The following is a 24,717-nucleotide window of genomic DNA, read 5'->3' as shown; positions in this document are numbered from 1 at the left end:
TTACCTGGTTTCACTGACTGGCCGGTCATCATATCCGAAGGCAATCGAAAGGGGACACGGTGTCAATACCAAACTCGCAAAACCAATCGACTTTTATTCCTCCTTTTTGCTACTGCGATTCTTAAACTTTTTCCTAATGCAGTCGTTGTGTCCCTCTCGGTTCCTCGCAATCTCGATCGCCCAAAACTGGATCCTCACCACCAGGATGGCATTCTCCGGATGGAACTCCTCGCTGGCACTGGCCCGCAACAACGTTCCGTAGCTGTAGTCCTCCAGTCGGTTAAACTTTTCCATATACGAACGCCATTTGGCTTTGCCATCGACGCTCTTCAGTTCGTTTTCGTCTACCACGGCCACATTCATATCGGGGAACTGCTTCCGGAACTCCTCGTAGATTTCGTTGTCGTACGGCGTGAGGTGCAGCTGCCTCGGATCTACGCTGCACAACAGATTGAAGTGAACCTCGGCGTGTTCGACCGCTTTCATCGCCCACAGCTCTTCCACCATGCCATCGTTTACGAATTCATCCGCCGGCCGGGAAAGTACGTCCATCGCGGAATTTATTTTGCGTTTCTCGGTTGAATATGTCTGTAAGGAAGCAATTCCAATACATATTCATAGTAAAACGACTGTAAAACTTTTTATAAATCAAATCAAACCTCGTTGAAACAAGCGGAGCACGAGTTTGCACGTAATTTTTAGATCTGTTGTTTACTTTCGTTTTGTCAGCTTATTGATAGAGGGGTAGGAAACTAGCAAATCCGGTGCAAATAGTACGGAGGATAATGGGCCATTTACGAGCTTTACGAAAGCGATTTTCAGTTAAGCTACACGGAAAAAAACAGTTTACCTAATTTTGGAGTTGACTTTACCCAAAATTAAGCATATCGATTATTCTCTCAACCCAAAATCTCTGTTGTCAAAAACAGAGAGAGCTGCACCTACCCAATGGGAGTAGTTCGGCCCAATAAGCCAAAATTGGGTAAATGCATTATTCTCAATCTTGGGTTGAATGAACTCAATTTTGCGTTGAATCAAACCAAATTTAAGTAAATTTTTCTTATGGCTTCAAAGGCAAAGTACCTAACGGAGGCCTTGGAAATTTAGCCAAATTTGGGTTACTGGGCTTAACTACTGTTTTGCGTTGAAACAACTCAGATTTGAGTAGTTCCGTATTACCGTGTAGGTTAGCTGTTCTGCTCAAGAGAAGTAAAAATTTTCTGCTGAAGAAATGCTCAAGAAATGTTTTACAGTGTGCTCCATTTGAAATGACATTAATTTTCAACTGCGTACTGCGATCAAAGAAAAATGCTTTTCTTGAGCATTTCTTGCAAGAAATTTCCCATGCATTGAGACAGGCGAGAAGGAGATAGAATGATTTCTGTGCAGAGGCCTATAGGATCCTGAAGGTCCTGAAGCCCTGTCCCAATTTTGGTACCAAACGCTTAAGCTTAGACCAAAAACACATGTTTACTTAATTTTTAAATGATTTTCGTTAGTTTAAGTCAATAAAACATGTTTATCCAGCTTTTTACGCTAGCTATAAAACAACAAGGGGTGATTTGGATTTGACAACTCTTGCAAACAGATTTTATAGTGAGGTCTAAGTAGGCTTTTATTTGCGTTTGTTGATTGAAATGTCAAGAATTTTCACTTCAATGTTATGATGGGTTTTCGTAACTACATTTTTATATATCTATTATATTAATTTGTTTAAAATTATTATTTTTTTCATTTTAGGTACTTATTCCAGTAAATTTTCTTATCTATAGCCGCTGTGGATTATAATACGACGAATGTTTGAAACAGCAACGAAACTTATGTATTGGACATATCAAACGGAAGGGACTGCCACTCGTGAGCACATTTAGGTTTGGCCCGCGCCGCCGCTCCGGCGATGTCGCTTCCACCGGTGGGGCGGGAATGGGCGTCGGACGATAGCTCTGGAACGCTGCTTCGGCGTCCAACCACTTTTAACGGGCATTCGCCTCTAGACGATCTTGGCAGGAAACCGACGACGGTACCAGGATTTCTCACTCGCGAGGCTTTACTGTGGGTGCACGCAGGCACGTAGTTTACTACAAACGTTTTCGGACACACTTTCAACCTTCGCCAGAAATCAAAGCTAAAACACCCGGTTTCCTCACTCCGGCACAGAACTTCGCGTGATCACTTTGGTCTACTTTTCTCGATCCGCATTCTTTGCGAGCTTAAACTTAACAGCCCCGTGCTGAAATTCTATTGCTCTAACAAGCCCCAACTATCAACCCCATCTGTCTCGTTCTCTCCCGCCGTACCAAACGGTTTCCTGGTGCCATGCTTACCAACCGTATGGTGGTCATGATTCTCAGGTCATGATAACTGGTAGCGGACGACGTGTTGATGTTCGGGTGAAAATCGAATAATTTTACAAAGACAAAAATCCTAACCCCTAGCCATGCATTGCAAATACAATATTTATTTTAGTAGTTTAATTTATTTAATGGGACATGGACTCATGTTACAAAATCTGTGTTGAAAACCAATCAGACAGTTGTCGTATAAAAAGGTCATCAGATAAAAGTTGTCGTATAGAAAGGTCTCATTTGAAGAAATTTGCTACTCCATGAATCCTAATATCATTAAATTACAACATTTCATCCGTTTCTCTCTCTAACAAGCATTGCATTAAATTGTTGAGTTGCCTAGTGCCGAGTAATATCTTCAACTGAAATCAATTACTTTTTCAAATTTATTGGGCACTTATAATCACTTCAATATAACCTAAAATAGATAGAAAACACCATTAGAAAATGAGAAAATATTGTTCTTTTTCAGAAAATAAGTGTGGAAAAACTGTGACATTACAACGTCAACATTAGAAATTTTCATTTTCCCAAGGCATGCTACGATTGAGCTATAAAAATTATAGTGTACGCAATAAATGTCAGAAAGGGGTGATTGAAATATTATAGCAAGCTAGCGTAAAAAGCTGGATATGATATTTGAGATTTAGTCACACCCCTTGGTTTAAACTCAAATTTTGGGTATACTGTGTTTTCCGTGTCCCTTCCGAAATGTCAGATAGTCTATTTTACGAAACGGCAACACTGATGATATGGACCGATGCACGAGTTCACTATTTGACGTTCTAGCGGTGCCGTGTTATTTACGTGACCATGGCAACTAGTGAATTCGGCACCGCCCAAACGTCAAATTAGTGAACTCGTGCATTGGTCCATTGCTGTTACTTTCACACGTTACGACGTCGTCTAATGTCAAAATTTAATTAATAAAATAAGCGATCAGCTGTTCAAAAACGTCTCGTAAAATGGACTATAGGAACAACCCCAGTGTTAAAACTAAAAGCCCTGTGGCACTTTTGTCGACAAACTGAACGTCAAATATGATCAAAAGTGTCAAGGTTCATATTTGGAACCATTTTGAAAATTAAATTTTAAATATGTTATAGTAGTTATTTGAGCTGAAAAAATTGCTAAAGTAGTTGCAAGAACATGCTCTTTCGTATTATTGAATAAAAACAAGAATTCATTCAACATTTTAGGACCTAAATGCAAATCGAAAACAATTAAAAATAGCGAATAGGCCGAACCTGAGACGAGACTCGCGAAAACGGTCTTCTTTTTCTGTGATTGCTGAATTATTTTCTTATTTCACTCAGTGTTAACATGAATCTTGCGCAAGCCGTTCAAGCTCTCACATGACCATATCATCAAAAAACTATTGCGTTTGCATCACTTTTTCAGCTATAAAAACGACGGGCTGCATTTTACGATTCGGGACAGCGGAATCTGGGCTACATATGACGTTGATATTTTTCCTTTTCGCAAGTCTCTCTCAGGCTCGGGCCCAGGCAAAAGTGTACCATTCAGTTAATGGTGTATGCTATATCAATGTTACAATATATTGTCGAGCCGCCATCAAACCGGATCGCGCCAGTGTGACTCGCGACGCGCCTCAAGTGTGGCGCTGCATTCTTACGAAGTTTATGAACACAGCGCACTATTCAAACACAGAGAAACAGACGTAACACCTAAAACAAATCGCGATCATAATCATAGTTGCGAAAACATGTACGCACAGACAAACAGACGTACCACTTAGAACAAATTTCAATCAAAATCATAGTCACGGAGACATGTACGCCCAATGCTAAAATCCTTGTGTTTGGTCGATGGGCCAACAGATGGCGGTAGTGTGTTATCGTCAAACACGAACAAAACCGATGCGAGCGCTGCGGATGGTGGATTAGCCACCTACAATATATTTGAATTGACCGTTAAAAAGGTGGTCGATGGACATCAATGAGAGTGTGACGTCTGTTTGTCTGTGATGTACGCTCAATGCTAAAAACACTGTAGGTGGTCGATGGACCAACAGGTAGCGGTAGTGTGTAAACATCAAACATGAACAAAAACGACGCAAGCGCTGCGGGTTGTCGATTGATCACCTACCATATATTTGAATCTAACGTTAAAGGGTTCATTCATTTATTTCATATCGCTGAAATTGGCCATTTTGGGCACCAACCCCCTTGTAACGCTTTTTGTATGAATGTTATTCAATTTTTGTATGGGCCGTAACATCGCTAGGACACCCACCCACCCCCTCTAGCGTTATGAAATTTGTGAATGGGCCCAAAGAGTTGGTCGATGGACAGCAGTGAGAGTGTGACGTCTGTTTGTTTGTGATTCAAATATAAGTCACAATGCTTGGAGATTAGGAAAAAAAGTTTATCCTTATTTCTGCTGGATCTATAATAAAATGAATTGGATATGATTGTAATATTGTAATCGAATGTCAATGTCCTTTGTTGAAAACAAGTTACGTGTTAGCTCAAAACAAACAAATTTTTAATTAAAACAACTTTGTTTCTTACATTCAGGCAAATGGACTAACGAAATACGTAGGAACCACTTAAGAAAATTCGTCACAATAAATCGGATTGAAATTCATAGCTTTGCCTTATGAAACCAAAATATGAAAACAACAAATGTTCTCGTGGCAACCTGGAATCGCACCAAGGACCTTGCGATCGTTAGGCCCGTGCGAACTCCACGCGCCTATCGACGCCTTTATGTGAATTGATGCTAGAATGATACAAGCGTTCGTATTGCAATAACCGTTCCACCTTTCATAAGGCAAAATGTATGCATTTCGATAGTCTAGTTCACAGCGTGTAGGTTAATGTTGACTGAAGATCAAGTTAGCTTTATCAAAACTTTCAGCTTTTCTTCAACAATAATACAATTTGAAACAACCAAATCTCGCGTTGAGTATCATACAGGTGTATCTGCAGTGATCGATTTCTCTTTGCATTATTTCAAGAAATTCAATCGATTCTCGAAACATTTTACGGTTCAGTACGATGAAGGATGATGAATACTTTCTACTGAGGCAAAAATAACAGTTGAAAACAGGTGTCCGGCCAAGTTATTAGCCAAAGAGAAAATCGATTAACGCGAGAAATTCTTAGCTTAAATTTCAATGTCATTTTTCTCCGTGATAAATCCCCTTGAGCAATGATGCCGGGCTAAAATTTGCGGTTCTGTGTAAAAGTTATCACTGTCCTATCCCTACCACGATGCCGAACCAAATCGGAACAGCCCTATTTTTGTTATGACAAAACAGTTCTAGCGTAACATTTGAAAAGGGCCTAACTGCAAAATGTAAACAAACTTGATTATTCATTATTCGTATCATTTTTTACGTAAATTACTCCTACATACTCTTACGGGCATGCAAAATGCATTATTAATGGTAATTTTATTCAAATTTAAAAGGGCCTATCTGAAAATGATAAAACTAAGAGGGCCTAACTGGCCATAAAAGGGCCTAACTGAAAATTTCCATTAAAATCAGATTGGCCCTTCCGTGCATTTCTAAGTTTCCTCCATATTTTTCAATATTTAGCCATTGTATAGTGTCAATGTCATATAGAACAGGTCAGGCTCTTAGTATGTGTTTGCTTGTATTAGTCACGAAAAAGATGTAAACAAAACGATCAGCTGATGGTGACGACAAGGCTGCGAAAAATTTTGTTCGCAGCTTTCCCAACGTGACGTCATCTTCGGCTACTTCGTGAACTTTCGGCTCGCCGAAGTTGGCATTGCACAACTACCACTTCAAAACTGATGTTATCACAAATACCAATTTGATGTTCACCCGCACCTCTAAATACCCCACATCGGTATCCAGGTTTTTACGAGCGCTAATGGCTGCCGCAAAAAGGCTCACTTTCTGGTAGGGATCAGTTGGTATGAAGTTTGGCTTGGGTCCGTTCTATATAAAATGACCCAAGCTAAACGTCAAATCGACTGATCCCTACCAGAAAGTGAGCCTGTTTGCGGCAGCCATTAGTGCTTTTAAAAAACTGGATAGTGTTTTTCTCACATAATGGAACCTAGTGAAATATTTGAAAAGGGTTTATCAGCATAACGTAAAAATTGAGAAATGCTCGATTGAAGATTCTGTAACATATTGATTGTTACTATTTTAAACTCATTGCTATCTAATAGTTTTAAACTTTTGTTCGACACTCATAGTCTATTACTGGGCCACGTAACGTTTTAAATTTAACATAACATAAAAACTAGTAAAAAATGTTGAATTCAAACATCATCGGCAGATAGGCCCTTTTACGTGTCTTCAAACCAGTTAGGCCCTTTCAATTAGGCCCTTTAATTGAACATGGTTTCAGTTAGGCCCCTCCAGTTAGGCCCTTTTATTTCACATTGTTCCAGTTAGGCCCTTTTGTAATTTGTTAATTTTATTGATTATTGAATATAGTTATAAGTTTTAGAACAAAATCAATCGATTATGTGAGAAAATCAACATTGAATATTGAAAATTCTTTATTGAAGATTCAGTATATTGATTATTCATATTTCAAACCCTTTCTCCTATTTACTAGTTTTATACTTGTGTTCGACACTCATAATAGTCTACTAGGTGGCCCATAACGTTTTAAATCCTAAATAACAAAACAACTCGTGAAAATGGTTGAATTCAAACATCATCGGCAGATAGGCCCTTTTACGAGTCTGCAAACCAGTTAGGCCCTTTCAGTTAGGCCCTTCGATTGAACATGGTTTCAGTTAGGCCCCTCCAGTTAGGCCCTTTTATTAAACTTAGTTCCAGTTAGGCCCTTTTGGAATTTGTTAATTTTATTGATTATTGAATAGATTTTCAAAGTTTTAGATCAAAATCAATCGATTAGGTATGTGAGAAAATCAACATTGATTAATACAAATTCTTTATTGAAGATTCAGTACTATATTGATTCCTATTTCAAGCCCATTCTCTTTTTTATTAGTTTTATCATAATCTTAATGCGAAGTTAGTTGAAAAACTGATTTTTTATCCTGAAAAAAAAAAATCAATTACATTAAAAATTTTGAATAATTTTTATTTGTTGTCTCTAGTTGTGGATCGAGTTTTAAAACTCGCGATTTTCATAAAAAAAAAAATTCGTTTGTTTTTATAACAGCCCTGCAAGAATTCTTCTTATACTTCTTCTTGGCATTACGTCCTCACTGGGACAGAGCCTGCTTCTAAGCTTTGTGTTTAATGAGTACTTCCACAGTTATAAACTGAGAGCTTTTTTTTTGACAAGTTGCCATTTTCGCAATCGTATATCGTGTGACAAGTACGAAGGTACTCTATATTCAGGAAATTAAAGGAAATTTCCATTACGAAAAAACCTGGACCGACCGGGAATGGAACTCAGATACCTTCAGAATGGCTTTGTTTTGTAGCCGCGGACTTAAACTGCTCGGCTAAGGAAGGCCCTCAAGTATAAAACAAGTAAAAAAATGAATGGGTTTGAAATAGATATAATCAATAAGGTACTGAACCTTCAACCGAGAATATCCAACATTTAGCTATTACATTGTTTTTCTCTCGCTTTATTTTATTTGAAAACTAAGAAAATCACTTCAATAAGCAATAAAATCAACAAATTCCAAAAGGGCCTAACTGAAACCATGTTCAATCGAAGGGCCTAACTTAAAGGGCCTAACTGGTTTGAAGATTCATTGAAGGGCCTAACTGCTGATGATATTTGAATGCAACCATTTTCACGAGTCGTTATGCTATTTGAGATTACTAACGTTTTGGGCCACGTAATAAACCATAATGAGTGTCTAACACAAGTATAAAACTAGTAAAAAAAAGTGAATGGGTTAGAAATATCAATAATCAATATGTTGCTGATTTTGTATAGAATAGTTTCAAATATTTAATATATTTGTATGATATTGTGTTGTTTTCTCACATAATCATTAAATGTTGTCGAAGAATTATGCAAATCACTTCAATAATCAATAAAATTAGCAAATTCAAAAAGGGCCTAACTGGTTAGAAAATTCGTAAAAGGGGCCTATCTGCGGATGATGTTTGAATTGAACTATTTTTACAAGTTGTTGTGTTATTTCAAATTTAAATCGTCGTGAGCCACGTAATAGACCATTATAAGTGTCGAACACAAGGGGTTATCCGAAAATGACGTCCATTAATTGGGGCCTCCTCCAATGGGGGGATGTACGAAAATGTGACAGTGCATGGATTGGGTATTAGAAAAAGCGTCCTCTGTCACGCTAGAAGGGTTCTAGAAATCCCGAAAATGGACGTCATTTTTGGATCTTCCCCAAGTATGAAACTAGTAAAAAGCGAATGGGTTTGAAATAGGAATAATCAATATGGTACTGAATGTTCAACCGAAAATTTCCAATATTTAGCTATTATATAGTGTTTTTTTCACATAATCGCTAAATTTTGTTCAACATTTATGCAAACCAATTCAAAAATCAATAAAATTAGCAAATTATAAAAGGGCCTAACTGAAACCATGTTCAATCAAAGGGCCTAACTGGTTTGAAGATTCATAAAAGGGCCTATCTGCCGATGATGTTTGAATTCAACAATTTTTACGAGTTGTTGTGTTATTTGAGATTAGAAACATAATGGGCCACGCAACAGACTTTAATGTGTGTCGAACACAGGCATGAAACTAGTAAAAATGCGAATGGGTTTAAAATAGGAATTATAAATATGGTACAGAATCTTCAATTGAGAATTTCTCAATGTTTACGTTTTGCAGATAGGCCCTTTTCAAATGTTACGCTAGAGTTACTGTCACCGTTCGCGGAGAAAAAAAAATGTTTTGATTTGCGGCGTTTGCATGTGTTGGTGAACGCGCGACATCAAAATCGGAACGCAACACGCTAACTTTAAAGTACCCTTTAAATGAGTACCATGTACCCATTTTTATAATCAGTATGGGAATGTCAGAAAAAGGGTATTTTCCAATGTCATAAAAAAGGGTACTTTAGCCCCATTTCGAAGTATCTCCTCTTGTGAAAATAATGGGTAAATTGTACACATGCTAGTTTAGTATCATCAAAACCGCCATTGTACGATTTCATTTCGTTGCCACCCGGACTTAATGAAAAATAAATTGTTCAAAGTGTAAATGACGCGATATTTCAACCAAATCAACTGACCAGTTTCGTACGATGCTTTTCAGACACGTAAGTAATTTCGGCGATTATCTGGAATGACCTCAAAAATGAAGATTTTTGCAAATTTCTCTTTTTTTGCAGACACTTTGACATCCGTTCCAATTCACCCAATCGGTTTGGGCCGGCTCCAAGGATGATCGCAATGATAAACGAATGTAAAAATTTCAAAACATTGTAGAATAAAATAATTAATATGAATGGTAAATACAGTGCGTTACATTTACGAAGTTTTTTAATGGTATTTCAATATATATTCGTAACTTTTTTCTCTGGATCCCTAACCTCAATCTACGGCAATATTCCTTTACAAAATGAGGTTTTATTACCCATGTTCATTGTGAAGACCAAGAGTGAAAAATACCCATTATTTGAAGTTCAAGGCGAATACTCTTTAATGAGTAAATCGACTTTACTCTTTTAATGAGTTAAACCACTTTTCTTGGAAATGGGTATTATTTTACCCATTAATGGGTACTTCCGTCTTAGCGTGAAGCTAAAAAGCGCAGCAAAAACATCAACAACAACAACAAACGCGGCCTGCTTCGCTGCTTCATTCGGTCAAAGCGAGTGAAGTTTTCAACACAAGTTCAGTGTGTTCTTCGCGTTCGGCTCGGCTGACTGTTTTTGTGCTCTCGTTGAATCAAAGTGTGCGGCGCCCCCTCCCGGAGAAGAGCAAGAAAGAAGGAAGAAGCAGGCAGCCAGCTCAGAGGCAAAAGCAGAATAAAAAAAAAGACTCAACGCGCCGTTCTTTTTAATGGCTGCCTGAAAATTTGGACCTGAAAAGTGTGAAAAACGGTGTGAATTCGGTGCATAATCATGTTCTGAGCAGTGAAAAACGTGCGGAAAAGTGTGCTAGTGAAGTTTTGGATAGAATCGAAAAGTTTTCCGACCCGGAGCTGGGCCATTTTAAGGTAAAAGCATCGATTTTTGATATCTTGCTTGTAGTTTTTTTTTTCGTTGCTTCTCATTCACGGTCGATTGCGGATATTATTGAGTGTTCTGCGGAAAAAATGCTACTTTTGGTGGGGCAAATGAGCCCGGTTTAGTTAACGGAGGAAATTTGCTGATATCGGCACTTTCCGGGAATCGAGAATCCCTTTTCAAACTGATGGCGGCTCGATGAATGGCAAGATGGCAACTTTTGCGCCCCCTGAATGCCACCAAAATGGGGAGTTGGCTCGATTTTCTGCTGGGGTACCTCTCTCCACCGCCAGGACACACTCCTGCTGCTTCCGCCGGGAGACTATTAGGACTTAAGTTCAGAAAGAGCCATGATACTTTTTTTCCGGAAAGACAACCGAAAAGAATCAATATTCATTCACTTTGTTGAATGCTGAGTGTTGAATATTTAATTTAGATTTTGCTCACTCAGAATGAGTTCTTTCATTCCCCGGGGCGGACAATGCTTAGAAATGGAACTTCCATCGATGAGGATGGTCCTTTACGCAATGTTTGTTTTGTGACCATCAAATGATTCTGCATTTTAGATAAGAATCATTCATTCCTAAGTCAGACTTGTTTCTTTAAACAAACGCAGAATTAAATATAATTGATTTTTCTGATATCATTTCGTTAGTGTTCTTGTGCAGCTCCAAGCACTTCAGTGGTTATAGGTACCGAGAGAAAGTCTCTCGAGCGGAGCAAATCATTCCCTGCTTGGTTTGCATTATATGTGCACATTCATTCAATGTTTCACCTTTATTTGTTTAGTATTATTCCCCATACTTTTCTGTCTGCGGCTTAGTAGTTGTGCAGCAGAAATTGCTAGCTTTATTTCGCTGGCTTTTTTTGTTCTTTTATTTTCTGCGTTCCGCAGCTTCTGTACCTATGCAGTTTTGCTACGGTTCGGGACGATGTTCCTCATTTCGTTTAGATAAAATTGAGTATGCCCTCATAGCTCAACCGAAGATACAGTTTTTACATGATTACTTATAAATACATGCTTTGGATACGGAATTAAATCATTTGAATAAGGCAATAATAATTATGGCTTTGTTTGAAACTAAAGTGATTGAATTTTCGAACAAGTTTTATTACCAGATAATATTGACAATGACTTAACGAACCCATTAACGCCCAATGTATCTCAACATTGAAATTTAGATTTGTTATTGATAATTTTATTCCCATAAATTAAATCTTAATTCATCTAAAAATATATACGTCTATGGCGGGGATCCAAAAAAATAAAATAATTGAAAGTATGTCGTCGATTTCTAGTTATTTTATATTTTCATGCTAGTCGACCCATTACAATGTTGAGAATTTAAAAAAAAAACGCACGTCGTACATACAGTTGTGTTCAGAATAATAGTAGTGAAAGCCGATTAGATTTGTTTTACCAAATTAGGATGATAGTGTTGTCTAATAACACAGAACACCTAGATATAAGAAATAATGAATGTAATGTTTGAAATGATACTAATAAAAAAAAAAAAAAAAAAAAAAAAAAAAAAAAAAAAAAAAAACGTAGTGAAAGCCGATTTTCATACAAGATGCTCAACTTTGGCATGCTGTAACTTTGTTTCCATAAAAGCAATCGACATGAAATTTTGACAGTGAATTACAAATATACTCAATTTCAATATCACAAGATTTGAAATTGTTTACACTACCGGCTAAAAAGTTAAGCACTAGGTGAAATCGCTCAAAATAATAGTAGTTTTTCTTTTGTAAATTTTTGTTCAGCAACAATTTTGTAAAAAATTGGCTTATTTATACATTCATAGCTTGGGTGGAAATGGTTGAAACGATCAATAAAGAAAAATTCAAAAACTCAAAATACAGCAGACATTTAAATTATTAAAACTACTATTATTTTGAGCGATTTCACCTGGTGCTTAACTTTTTAGCCAAAAGTGTGAAAATGGTCAAATCTTGTGCTAATGAAATTGAGTATATTTGTAGTTCACTGCCAAAATTTCATGCCGATTGCTCATATGGAAACAAAGTTTCAGCATGCCAACGTTTAGCATTTTGTATGAAAATCGGCTTTCACTACTATTATTCTGAACACAACTGTAAATTACGTCATGTACTCAGGAAAATGGAGGTGGTTTTAGTGAAACGTGACGACCCATATAAAAATTGAAGTGCATTCAAAAAGTGTGTTATAGGGGGAAGGGAGAGATGAATAGGGTCACATTTCGCGTGACGTAATTTATGACGTTTCCTAAAAAAATAATAATAAGGCAAAGTTCATAAATTAGTTACCTTGCAGACTACTACTATACGAAGTGTCTGTAATTTGACAGCGTTCCAAATATATATTTAAGGCCGCACGGGACGTCATAATAATCACCCTATCCATTTGAAGAAGCAAATCCCAAGAACCACTCCATATATCGATGCGAGAAATATATCACTATGATTCTGTATAAGTAGTGCACAACCCAATAAATTTTCAGCTTCATCGGTTCACTAAAACACGAGATTTGCTTCCACAAAGTTTTGATGATAATTGTTAGAGTGAGACACTATTACAGGTCGGACTCGATTATCCGGAGAATACCGATTTTTTTTCACTCCGGATAATCGAATCACTAAAAGTAAAATTAAAATCGGCGATAAAAGAACTTAAATATTATCTTTTTCCGTTGTTTTATTTATATGATGCAGTGGCGTAGCCAGCAATTATTTCTAGGAACTATACTGCCGTGAATCGCAAGTCAGTCCCATCTGTAAAAAGTAGGCATTGATAAAATGGGGTGTGCGTTTCCAAACTCGTTTTCCATACGAAAGAAACTTTCACAATTAGCTTTTCACTACGATACCTTTCTGAGAAAAATAAAAAGATGATCAAAACACGGTTGATTTTTGTGTTACACGGTGCAGAAATCTGTAGTGGGACTGATTTGCGATTACTTTTCATTATGGAACAATTTGACTTGCTGTTTTTCCTACTTCTTTCAAACAAATCGTATTATCTCATTAGGGCAGTTGAAAGAGCATTTGAAGATATGTTGAAAACTAAACTAAACTCAATTTCGACGAAAATGCTGATGGAACTGACTTGCGATTCACGGCAGTATAGGGGTCTTGAGAAGAGTTTTGTTTTCCAGCATACACAAACAAAACCTTCTTCAAATCTCCCTTTTATTACCTACGTTTAACATTGATACCATTCATATTGTATATTGTGTATCACAATTCTAAATTATCTCTAATTTATGCATAAAAACTAAAAAACAAGAATATTAAAAAACATTCCGAATAATCGAGCCTAAAATTCCGGATAATCGAATCCCGCATAATCGAGTCGCCGGATAATCGAGTCCGACCTGTAAATGTTTTACAGACGTAATGCTACTGCTAGCTAGTTCTTGAATACCTGAAATCAACATTACACATCTATCACATTGGAATTGCCGTAATGCATATTTATCGTTCTGTTCGCAGGGTGTCCATCCATTCGGGAAATCCGGGAAAAGCGGGAAAAACCCAGGATTTTCAAATGACCGGGAAAAATACGGTAAATACCCGGGAAATTGTGGAACACACCGGGAAAAAGGACTATAGGTGGAACTAGAAAATTTAGTCCGAGGATGCACGACTGCCTGATCACTGACCATAGCTTTTAATGAGTTGCTAGAGAGATGATTAACAGGGGCCCAGATAGCCGTAGCGGTAAACGCGCAGCTATTCAGCAAGACCAAGCTGATGGTCGTGGGTTCGAATCCCACCAGTCGAGGATCTTTTCGGGTTGGAAACTTTCTCGACTCCCAGGGCATGGAGTATCATCGTACCTGCCACACGATATACAAATGCAAAAATGGTCAATTGGCAAAGAAAGCTCTCAGTTAATAACTGTGGAAGTGCTCATAAGATCACTGAGCTGAGAAGCAGGCTTTGTCCCAGTTGGGACGTAACGCCAGAAAGAAGAAGAAGATGATTAACTGTTACAAGTTTTTAGCAAAATCGTGGCGGGATCAATAGTTTCCTTCGATTTTTACCGATTTCTTGTGGAACACTGTAAACTTAGAATGGTACTTAGAGGGAGATTTTTGCAGGAATCCTAACGTGAATCGAAGCGCTAATTGACCAGTTATGTGAAGTTCTTTGAAAAAATAAAACCTGTAAAAGTAAGTAGTGAATTACTAATAAGATTTTAGTAAATTCTTTAAAAGATCCTTGGATGAGTTTTCAGCAAATTCCTAGTAAATTTTAGCAGTTGATTAAAGCAAAGCCAAGATTTTATTTGGAATATTTCTTGAGTGATCTAAAAGGTTTCTCAATAAAGATCTGTAAAGGTTCATTAAAAATTTCTGCTTGGCAGGTTTCTAGAGATAGGGGATCCTATTCTTGGCATTGAACTTGAACAATCGTTGTTTGGATCACTAACTAGACTTGTTCTTGCTCGAAGTCCTTATAAGGTCTCTGGCGAGATTTGGTTTGGATTTCTGTAGATTAAAAGCGAGTCCATTCTGTCATTCTTAGCAAATTTTTTGTTAGATTCTTAATGAATTCATAGCGAGTTATTTGATGAATAAATAAATGGCAAGGTATATACGTATTCTTGATCAAATTTTTGTTCAGTCCTTGACAAAAATAGAATTTCTGGAAAAATGCTGGTTTGCTATGGCATTTTTTTAGAAGGTAAGCAATCCAAAGTTTTTAACGGGAAATCGTTTCTGTCTTAAAGTTCTTACCTTCCAACCAACGAGAGTTTCACCTGTTAAAAAAAAACCTTTATGGACTAGTCAAAGGCTATATTTGAAGGTATTCTTAGAAGAGAATGGATAAGCTATATTAAACATTGCCGTTTTGTGGAACTATGGTTTAAATTTAGATGCACAGAGCAGATGCTTTTGCATAAAACTAAAAAAAATCTCTCAGAATCAAAACTAAATACTAGATGATTATTTTTATTTTGACAAATACTTTCTTTTTAAGGAATCAGATAATTTTGTTGAATTTCATAAATATGTTTAATGAGGAACAAAAAATCTCATATATAATATTTGCCTAAAATTCATAGTTTGAAAACGAATATTTTTAAAGTCAAATCAAATGTCAAAATTTTCTACACAGGGGACTTCTACGTATTTTCGGCCGATTTGTTCTTTTATTTATTACGGCAAGATATTGAACAATTTCAAATGAGATTTTATAGAACATCAACATTTTGAGAAGGGTACTTAAGGATTTCTGACAACGTTCTTGGTGAGATGCTTGATAGATTCATGGCAAATTTTTAATAAGATCTCCGTTCTTTAGGTATTCTCAAGCGGATTTTTTTGAGTTTTTGACGAGATTCTTATCGAAATCTTTGATAGTTTTGGAAGACGCTTTTTCGGATCTATTACGAAAATTGTATAGAGCTTCATAGAAAAACAATAAAATGTTTATCTGGCGAGTAATCGTTTATTTTAAAAAGATCTCTCCCTGGATCCATAAGTTTCACTGAGGAATTTCTCCAGGAGCCCCCATGTTTAATACACAATTCCGAAGATATTCTTGTAAGGGAACGAAATAGTTGTTGAACTTTGCCCTATTGTGAATATATATTGTAAACTTAAAAAAAAAACACAGAATAGAAATATGTTGAAGTAACTCCAAGATTTCTTTTAGATATTTTAACAAATAGTTTATATATTTTTGTCCAAAATTCTTTCGAAGTTCAACTCGTTTTAAGCTAACAGTATTTTATAAATTTAATCAAAAATTAGTTATAAATAAGTTAGATCAAATCCTCTAAGTTGAAAATTTTTTTATGAAATAAAAAACGAAAATATCAAATAGCAGGATCATTTTGTCATCCATTTTTAATTTGTTTGGGCATCCGGGAAAAATCCGGGAATCGTAAAACTGATTTTGAATGGACACCCTGTGTCCGTTCTTCACTTCCTCCAAATCACCATCTTCTTCATTCGACGGCTAGAAAATATGTGTTTTTTTGTTAGCTGTCAAGATAACTCATGAATGGTATCATGGCTTCACACAAAAATTGTAACAGGGTAACATGCACTCAAAATAGCCTATTGTTGCTCGAATCGATTGTAGATATTCGTTGTTTTGGTCAAGATGGACCAATATCTAATTTTTGTTTCCTTGATGTTTCACACATACAGTCAATTCTCAACTTATAAGTTCTTAAGAGAAAAGGTCTCATTTAAGTAAATGAAAAACCGAATTTAGTGATTAACCATCTTCACCACGCGTGATGAGTTAATCAATTTAATAACCATGCGGATTGAACTACCAAGCAGCCTAATATAAGCGTCAACGAATTTTGTACTATACTATTAAATTCAACTAGAGTTTATATCCTTCGACAAAACGCGTATTTCGACTTCAACTGTAAGGCCGTCTTGAGTATCGTGTACTAGACTCGAGTCGCCCTTACAGTTGAGGTCGAAATACGCTAATCTGTCAAAGCATACAAACTCTAGTCGAATTAAATAGTATAGTACTAAATTTGGTTTTTCATTTACTTAAAGGTATTCTACTAAACAGCTCGAAGATTCATTATCATCAGGTCTCATTTAGTAAATCATCTTTACCAAAGACACCATATTTATTTCATCGCTAGACATCAATATTGGCGAACAAAATGTTTGTCGACTAGTGCCATTCAGAGAGCGTTTCCATGCTAATATGACTCTAGGCGAATAGATCTCATTTAGTTGTTCAACTTTGTGGAATACGCCTGCTTAGCATGGAATTATTGGACTGAGATAAAAGCAAATCAAATAGTTTTCCCTAGTTTCAGCCTTCTGCTGAACCTTCTCCCGTGTTGAACTAGCATAATGTTAAAAAACACGTTAATAAAGATGAAAAAAAAAAAAAAAAATTCCCTAGCGCCATATTGGGAATGATTTGCTAGCTAACAAGTTTTTAGGCGAATAGGTCTCATTTAGTTGATCAACTTTGTCGACGACACCAACTTTAGATCTAACCCCTGAGCTGAGATACATGAGCATAGATGACCGAACAATTCGTAGTTGTTACTCTGCAATTGACCAGAGCAATCGAAGTTGCACAGAGATTTAATGAATGTGGCTTGGGATTAGCTTACCATTCTCGTTGTGCACAAATAGAGATCTTATCCTTGAACTGAGATACAAAGAATAAAATGTCATTCATGACCTAATATTTTTAGGCGAATAAGTCTCAATTAGTTGATCAACTTTGTCGAATACACCAATTGATTTGTAACGTTTCTTGAAAAGATAAAGAGGTTTTGTGCCTCTTTGAGAAAGATTTCAAAAAAGAAATCACTCAAAGGGGTTTTTCCCTCTTTCAAAATTTTACCAATTTGGTATCTAATCACTGGATTGAGATAAATATAAGCGAATGCTATATTTGCTCATAATTATTTTGCTGGCCCTTCCTTAGCTGAGTAATTTGAGTCCGCGACTACAAAAAAAAAGCCATGCTGAAGGTGTCTGGGTTCGAATCCCGGTCGGTCCAGAATCTTTTCGTAATGGAAATTTCCTTGACTTCCCTGGGCATAGAGTATCATCGTACCTGCCACACGATAAACGAATGCACTAACTTCCACTAAACGAAAATGGCAACTTTGGTAAAGAAAGCTCTCAGTTAACTGTGGAAAGGCTCATTGAACACTAAGCTGAGAAGCAGGCTCTGTCCCAGTAAGGACCTAATGCCAAGAAGAAGAAGAAGAAGATGATTGCTAATTTTGGGAGTAATATTCTAACAATAAGATTTCAAGTAGCTAGCTGGGACTAGTTGATCATTTTTATTTCATCACTGAATTGAGATATAAGCGAAAAAATGTTTACCCACTAGAGTCACCCTGGGAGTGTTTCAGAATTAATAAGTTATCAGACGATTATATCTCATTTAGTAGGACATATTTGTCGATGACACCAATTTTGTATCTTATCACTGGACTATGATATGGTCGGGGTTCTGCTAAACCGCACCAAGTACCAAAACCATCATTTTGAGATATTTAACATTAAAGTCCACTCACATGCAATTAGATCGCGAATGACTCTTTTCAAAATTTTATCGCTCCTGAATGACTCACAGGGTACAATAAATAGGTCAAGGAAGAATATTCAAGAAAATCATCATATATTTTCTATGTAATTAGATTTGATTTCATATTAAAAGGAACTTAGTTCACTCTGGCTGAACAAAAATTGAAGAAAATGGTTTTCAGTTCGGTTTGGCTGAATGGTTCGTATCATCGCCATGCATGTTGAAATGCATGTTACACATATTTATGTTACTATGATTGGGAAGAATTTGTAATTTCCCATAGAACTGGTTCACAATATAATGTGGGGAATCTATGTACACAATAAATTGGTACAAGGCATCCCAAACGTATTCTATCTGTCTTTCTCTAGAGGGATTATCTATTGTAATAGAAATTATGTTAAATTAAGGTCCTCACGCGCTTAAAGATCCGAAAAAGACAATAATGATGTAGTTAAAAAATGTAATAATTGAAGAAAACCATGAATTTGTTCTGCCAGAGCGCACCAAGTTATTCGCATTTAGCACACTTTGGCTGAACAAGTTCACGATTCTTTATGTGAAGCGGATACCAGGAATGACACGAAATTCATCATTCCCGCTGTGCATGTAACTGCTTGTGCTCTATTGTTTAAAAATAGACACATAAGCTGAAAGTTGATTAATTTTTATGACTGCCTGTTAGGGACAACGTAAAAAAAAAATTGATTGGGATTCGAACTCGTGTCCTTCGATTGGCGATTTGACGTGCTACCTCTAGGTCATTTCGAACTGTTGAATTGAGAGCGAAAAACTCGAAACAACTTATGCGCACTCTGATCAAATAGGTTTGATAGCGAAAACGTCATTTTCTGAACAGCTAAAGCGCACCAAGTGCTACTAAATTATTCGAACAATATTAAATTTATATGTCTTGTTATTTCATTACGGCTCCGGCATGGATCTATCAACATATTATATAAAAAGCAAAGGCGAGCGTTTAATGCGTGTTGATACCTTTTGTTCATACAAAAACACGATTTTTATATTAATGGTACCGTGAGGGCCCCTAACTCTGCGCAGCTCCTAACTTTGCGCACTTTTACCAAAATCCACCAAAATCTGGTAAAATACTTAATTTTTTGTTTAAATTTGTTTATTCATATATTGCTACAATAGTAATAAAAACGTACGCGAAGAATTTCCTTGACAAACTTACGTTTATTACTTTAATAAAAAATAAAATAGCTTTAAAAATGTTGAAAAACGTCCAAATTGACTGCCCGTTAGCAAAAATGCTAAGGGAGTACATCATCACTTAAGTCATTTGAAGCAAATTGAAGAGAACATATTTCAGATTTTTAGTACGTAGGCACTAGTTCATTTATCGAGCAATCATCACTGGTAAAGTGCAACTAATTTTCTTCTCATTTTCGTATTCTTCTTAAGTGCGCATAGTAAGGAACCATTTTTCAATTATGTTCCTTACTATGCGCAGCAGTTAAAAAACGTTATTTTCAACATACAATCAACCCTCCAGAGGTCGATATTGTAAGGAACCATCGACTTGTCAACACCATCGAGATATGGAATAGAAGTACTTTGGAAAATTGTTTGAGGGAATCATCATAGTAAGGGAAGATTAAAAAATGACGTCCATCATATTTAAAGGATTTCTACACTCCGTCTCCACAATCCTCTGTTGCGAATTTTACAGTACCTATTGCATGCATTGTCACATTTTCGTAGACTCTTTTTCCCCTGAACAATGGACGTAATTTTTAAATGCTCCCTTACCATGCAATAAAATAATTTTGATTTTTTGTATAGTTTCATGAGTCAATATCGAGTAATGAAACATCGAGGTTTAATCGTATTTACTATATAGAAACGCCAATAAAGTACTGTTATTGATCTGTAACAGGAATCGTTCATTAATTACGTCTCGCTCAAGAATTAGTATACCCTTTCGCTCAAACTATTCTTTGTATTTAGTAGAAATGTTCGGGTGTGACTTAAAACAAACCAAAACCACGTTCTTATTTATTTTCTTCAAACCAAAAATTCAAAATTCGGATCCGACCCGAATTCGAGACAATTATTTAATACCAAACCCGGATCCGAACCGAATAAAAGAAAATTTGGTTTTTATATTTTCTAGTGAAAATACATAAACAGTCAAAGCTAATTTTCCTCTGCACGCCAAGGGTGAACGCAAAAAAGACGTAGTTTGTACCCTTTTTGTATGTAGGTTTAGATTTTTGAAAACTAAGTTAATTACATGTTTTGGGAATCATATGATGATTTCGATTATTTTGAGAGTTGCACTTCAGTAACAGTAATTATCATGGATTGAATTATAGATAAAGTTTACTTCACTGTAAACTTCTATGTTAGAGACATTCCACGCTCCACTGGGGACGTAAAGCCGTATAAAGCAAGAAAATGAAGATTGATGCAGAGTTTAAATGCTAGTAATGCTTTTAGTAAAATACTTCAACTGTTATAAAGAATTTATCGAGTGCGCAGAGTTAGGAACCTAAATGCGCAGAATAAGGAGCATTGCAAAAATGAGTGCGCAGAGTTAGGAACAGGAACACCTTTGAGAAAAATTTAAAATTTGCAATAAAAATTATTACTTAGTGAAGCTTTTATATTTTTTCCTTATACACAAGATCAATGAGTATTTGCTCCCAAAATTTCAGAGTATTGTGTTTTGTTTTCAATTAATTACAGCTGTTTGAAATTTGAAAAGCCTTAAGTGCGCAGAGTATGGGGCCTTCACGGTACTTGGTGCGGTATGGCTGAACAAAATTTCAATGAAAACACATCAGCACCACAAAAACAATAATTTATTTTACATGGCCGTTCGCTTACATTACATGCTCAAATCCGTTGGTGTTAATCCTGTATGTTGTCCGGAATGACCACTTTGCAATGTCTTAGAAAGAATCTGAAAAAAAATGCCGTTTTGATTCGGAATACTCAATTACCTCCAATGAGATACTAAGGTTTATGGTTCGCTCTGGTTGGATACAATTTCAGCTTTACATATCCCGCAAGAGAAAAATTATGAATTTACACAACGAGGGACGATTTAAATTATACGATATTTGTAATGTGGAAAGGTTATGATAATCTGAATCCTCTTGTGTGAATAACTCATTTTTGAAAAAATTGGCTCTTGGTGCGGTTTGGCAGAACCCCGACCATATAAGAATAAAATTTTTGCCCATTAACGCCATCTTGGAAGTTTTTTCCGAACTAACAAGGTTTTAGGCGAATGAGTTTCATTTAGTTCTTCAACTTTGTCGAGAACACCAACTTTGTATCTCATCACTGAACTCAGACAAGCAAATATAAAGTTTGCCCGCTAGTGCCATCTCTGGTGTGTTTTCTGTAAACATTTGTAAACTTTGTAGAAGACATCAATGTTGTATCTCATTACTGGACGGAGATATGACCAAACAAAATGTTTGTCCACTAGTGCCATCTTGGGACTGCTTTCCGAAGTAATAAGGTTTTATTCTAACAGATCTAACAGTTTTTAATTTTGTCAAGACTGAAAAGCCAATCCAATATCAACAAGAAACTACAGTCGAACAACCAACGATACAACTCGGTCAAAGACATCCATTTTGTATCTCATCACTGAACTGGGATATGAGCAAAAAAAAAAGGTTTTCCTACTAGCGCCATCTTGGGACTGCTTTCCTAACTAATACGGTTTTCCGGCGAATAGGTCTCATTCAGTTGATCAACTTTGTCAATCAATCTCATCCTTGGAATTAGATGCAAGCAAAACGAATATTTATAAGCCGAAAATTTATTTCATGTATTGCTCTCACATGCGACTTTGGTTGGAATCTGTTCGACACCTGGTGAGTGAATTCTAAATTACAGTAAAACCTCTATGTGTCGATGTTCTATGACTCGATATATGAAACCAAACTATAAACCTTAATCCATGGTTACTATGATGGTCCATTGAAACAGCTTTCCAAAGTATTTCTGTTCCATGACTTGACATTTCTATTAATCGATGGTCTCCTCAATATCGACTCATGGAAGTTTCACTGTAAAACATTCAACAAGTGGAAGTCAGCAGTCCTGTGATCAACTTGGCAGAAGATAAATTTCACCTCAAATTCTCTATTACCATGATATTGGCACTAACAATACTGTCCAATTTATGGGATTGGGGGGCTTCTGTGTTCCTTTACTGCCGTGAATCACAAGTCAGTCCCATCTGTAAAAAGTAGGCATTAAGGAAATGAGCTGTGAAGTTTTCAAACTCGTTTTCCATACGAAAATTAAAAAAATCCAGAGGATTGGAACATGTTCCAATCTTAATGAAACTTTCTTCTTCTTCTTGGCGTTACGTCATCACTGGGACAGAGCCTGCTTCTCAGCTAGCATTCTTATGACACATCCACAGTTATCACCCAAGTAACAATTTCAGTGCTTTTTGATCTTAGATGTTATTTATGAAGGTTTTATTAGAGATGTATTCATTCCTAACAGATTTCATAAAGCATTGCCTAGTGCTAAACGTTCTTTTCGGTAAAACCCACTTTAAAATGCTTTGTAGATATCTATAAGAGCTCCCGTTAAAACTTATTTGTTGGCCACATTTATTGATAATAAATTGTATTTTGAAGGAGCTGTGTAGTGTCTATTGAAATCTATACTTAAAACCTCATCTTGCTTGTCTTATAAAGGCATAGATAAAACTTCTAAGACTGCACTAAGTCATGTTAAAGCCTTCTTAAATCTTAACTGTCTGATGCATGTTATTGGAATGCAGTCTGCGTGTGGTTACCAATATCATTATGTTGATAATGATAATCATGTAGTGAATTATGAGTTAATCAGAACGCAAACATAGAAATGGGAAATATTCCTCTCGTTGAATTATCAGACTACCGTATACAGCTTTTTTTTTCAATGTTTGGCTGAACCTTCCGTTCTAGTGGGACAACTATCTGCACACAACAGCTGAGCTACACGAAAAAAGTTTTCATTTATCACTTACCGTTTTCTGTATCAGCACGACGGACTTGATTACAACAATTCATTCCAATAAAAACAATTCGATCCATAACGACACGAATTTAATAAAATGAATTGCATCACAAAATTGAATCTTCCGATTTGTTTACGTTTTTGACAGCACTAGCTTTCCTGAATGCATTTAGTTTAAGTCAAGGCTCCTAAAAAACCTATTTGTCTTATTGCAGAACAAATATTCTGATTTAGGAATATTTTAGCCAGTGGAGGATTCTGCGTACAGGTCCTTAAGATCAAAAGCGTTTATGAATGATTATATTGTTTGGAATTATCACCAATTGATCTTAAACCATCCCAGACAAAACTAGCAAGATTTAACTGGATGGAATCCGTTTTTATTGTTGCCGTTTCGGATTGATAATTACAATATGCGTGGGAAATTTCAAGTTATGATTGAGATGAGCATGAAATCATTCTGATAATGGAATGGAGTCAAATATTAGATAGCCAATTATGATGTCGTAATTGTGGCGCGTTGCTGTAAATCGAAAAATTTTATGTCATTCCACCAGTAATTTTTTATTGGCAGGAATTTCACGCGGTCGTAAGGAAATTTTCTGCCACTCAAAAAATGATTATTTTAATTGATTATTATGAGTCGGCAGACATCATGATGGTTTCAATATTAAAAAAGGTTATGGTTTAAAAACAACTTATTGGTTGATGTTTGTTCAATTATAAGCTCTTAACATTGGTTTTATTCCGTGTATTAGGATATCGTAAAAGATTCAATACCGCTAGATGAGCTCAATAAGGCTATGCAATAGCTCTTGTGCATGTTTTATAGTATACTACAAGGGTAGATGTATTGATACGATACAAAACTAAGAAGTTTAGAAACGGTTTTAAGGTATAGTCTTAACAACCTCCTGTAGTGTGGGCTTTTTCGGGCTTAACGGAGTTTTAACAAAGGTTTGTTAAGGTTATTAAGACTAATAAGTTCTAAAATGAGTTTTAACGATATGGTGGTAACAACAGCTTGTAGTAAATGAAAAAAACTAAAAATGTTACTTGGGCAACTGAGAGCTTTATTTGCCTCAGCTGCCATTTTTGCATTCGTACATCATGTGGCAGGTACGATGATACTCTATGCCCAGGGAAGTCAAGGAAATTGCCATTACGAAAAGATCCTGGACCGACCGGGAATCGAACCCAGACACCTTCAGCATGGCTTTGCTTTGTAGCCGCGGACTCTAAT

The 24,717-nt window shown here is 36.3% G+C and overlaps 2 protein-coding genes across 2 annotated transcripts in view; one reads left to right on the top strand and one right to left on the bottom strand.

The window, feature by feature from the left end:
- Positions 1–62: 62 nt before the first annotated feature.
- On the bottom strand, positions 63–775 carry LOC5570671 (protein PBDC1). Its single transcript, XM_001659210.2, has 2 exons — positions 660–775; positions 63–588 (listed from the first exon to the last, which is right to left on the bottom strand). Exon 2 carries the CDS (start codon positions 550–552, stop codon positions 94–96), a length of 459 nt encoding a protein of 152 aa, XP_001659260.2. The 5' UTR covers positions 553–588; positions 660–775; the 3' UTR covers positions 63–93.
- A 9,326-nt stretch (positions 776–10,101) lies between these two features.
- The window catches only part of LOC5570673, a 42,160-nt gene continuing 27,544 nt past the window's right edge, over positions 10,102–24,717 (top strand). The window contains 1 exon segment of the mRNA XM_021840091.1: positions 10,102–10,432. The gene's annotated coding sequence lies outside the window, so the exon portion shown is untranslated.

This window comes from Aedes aegypti, chromosome 2, assembly GCF_002204515.2.
Source record: "Aedes aegypti strain LVP_AGWG chromosome 2, AaegL5.0 Primary Assembly, whole genome shotgun sequence".
Lineage (NCBI taxonomy): Eukaryota > Metazoa > Arthropoda > Insecta > Diptera > Culicidae > Aedes > Aedes aegypti.
The sequence above is the reverse complement of the archived record's forward strand: the minus strand, read 5'-3'. Positions and strand labels throughout refer to the sequence as shown.

Coding starts and splice junctions, on each gene's coding strand:
- LOC5570671 (XM_001659210.2), bottom strand. CDS start 552: ATGGACGTACTTTCCCGGCCGGCGGATGAATTCGTAAACGATGGCATG.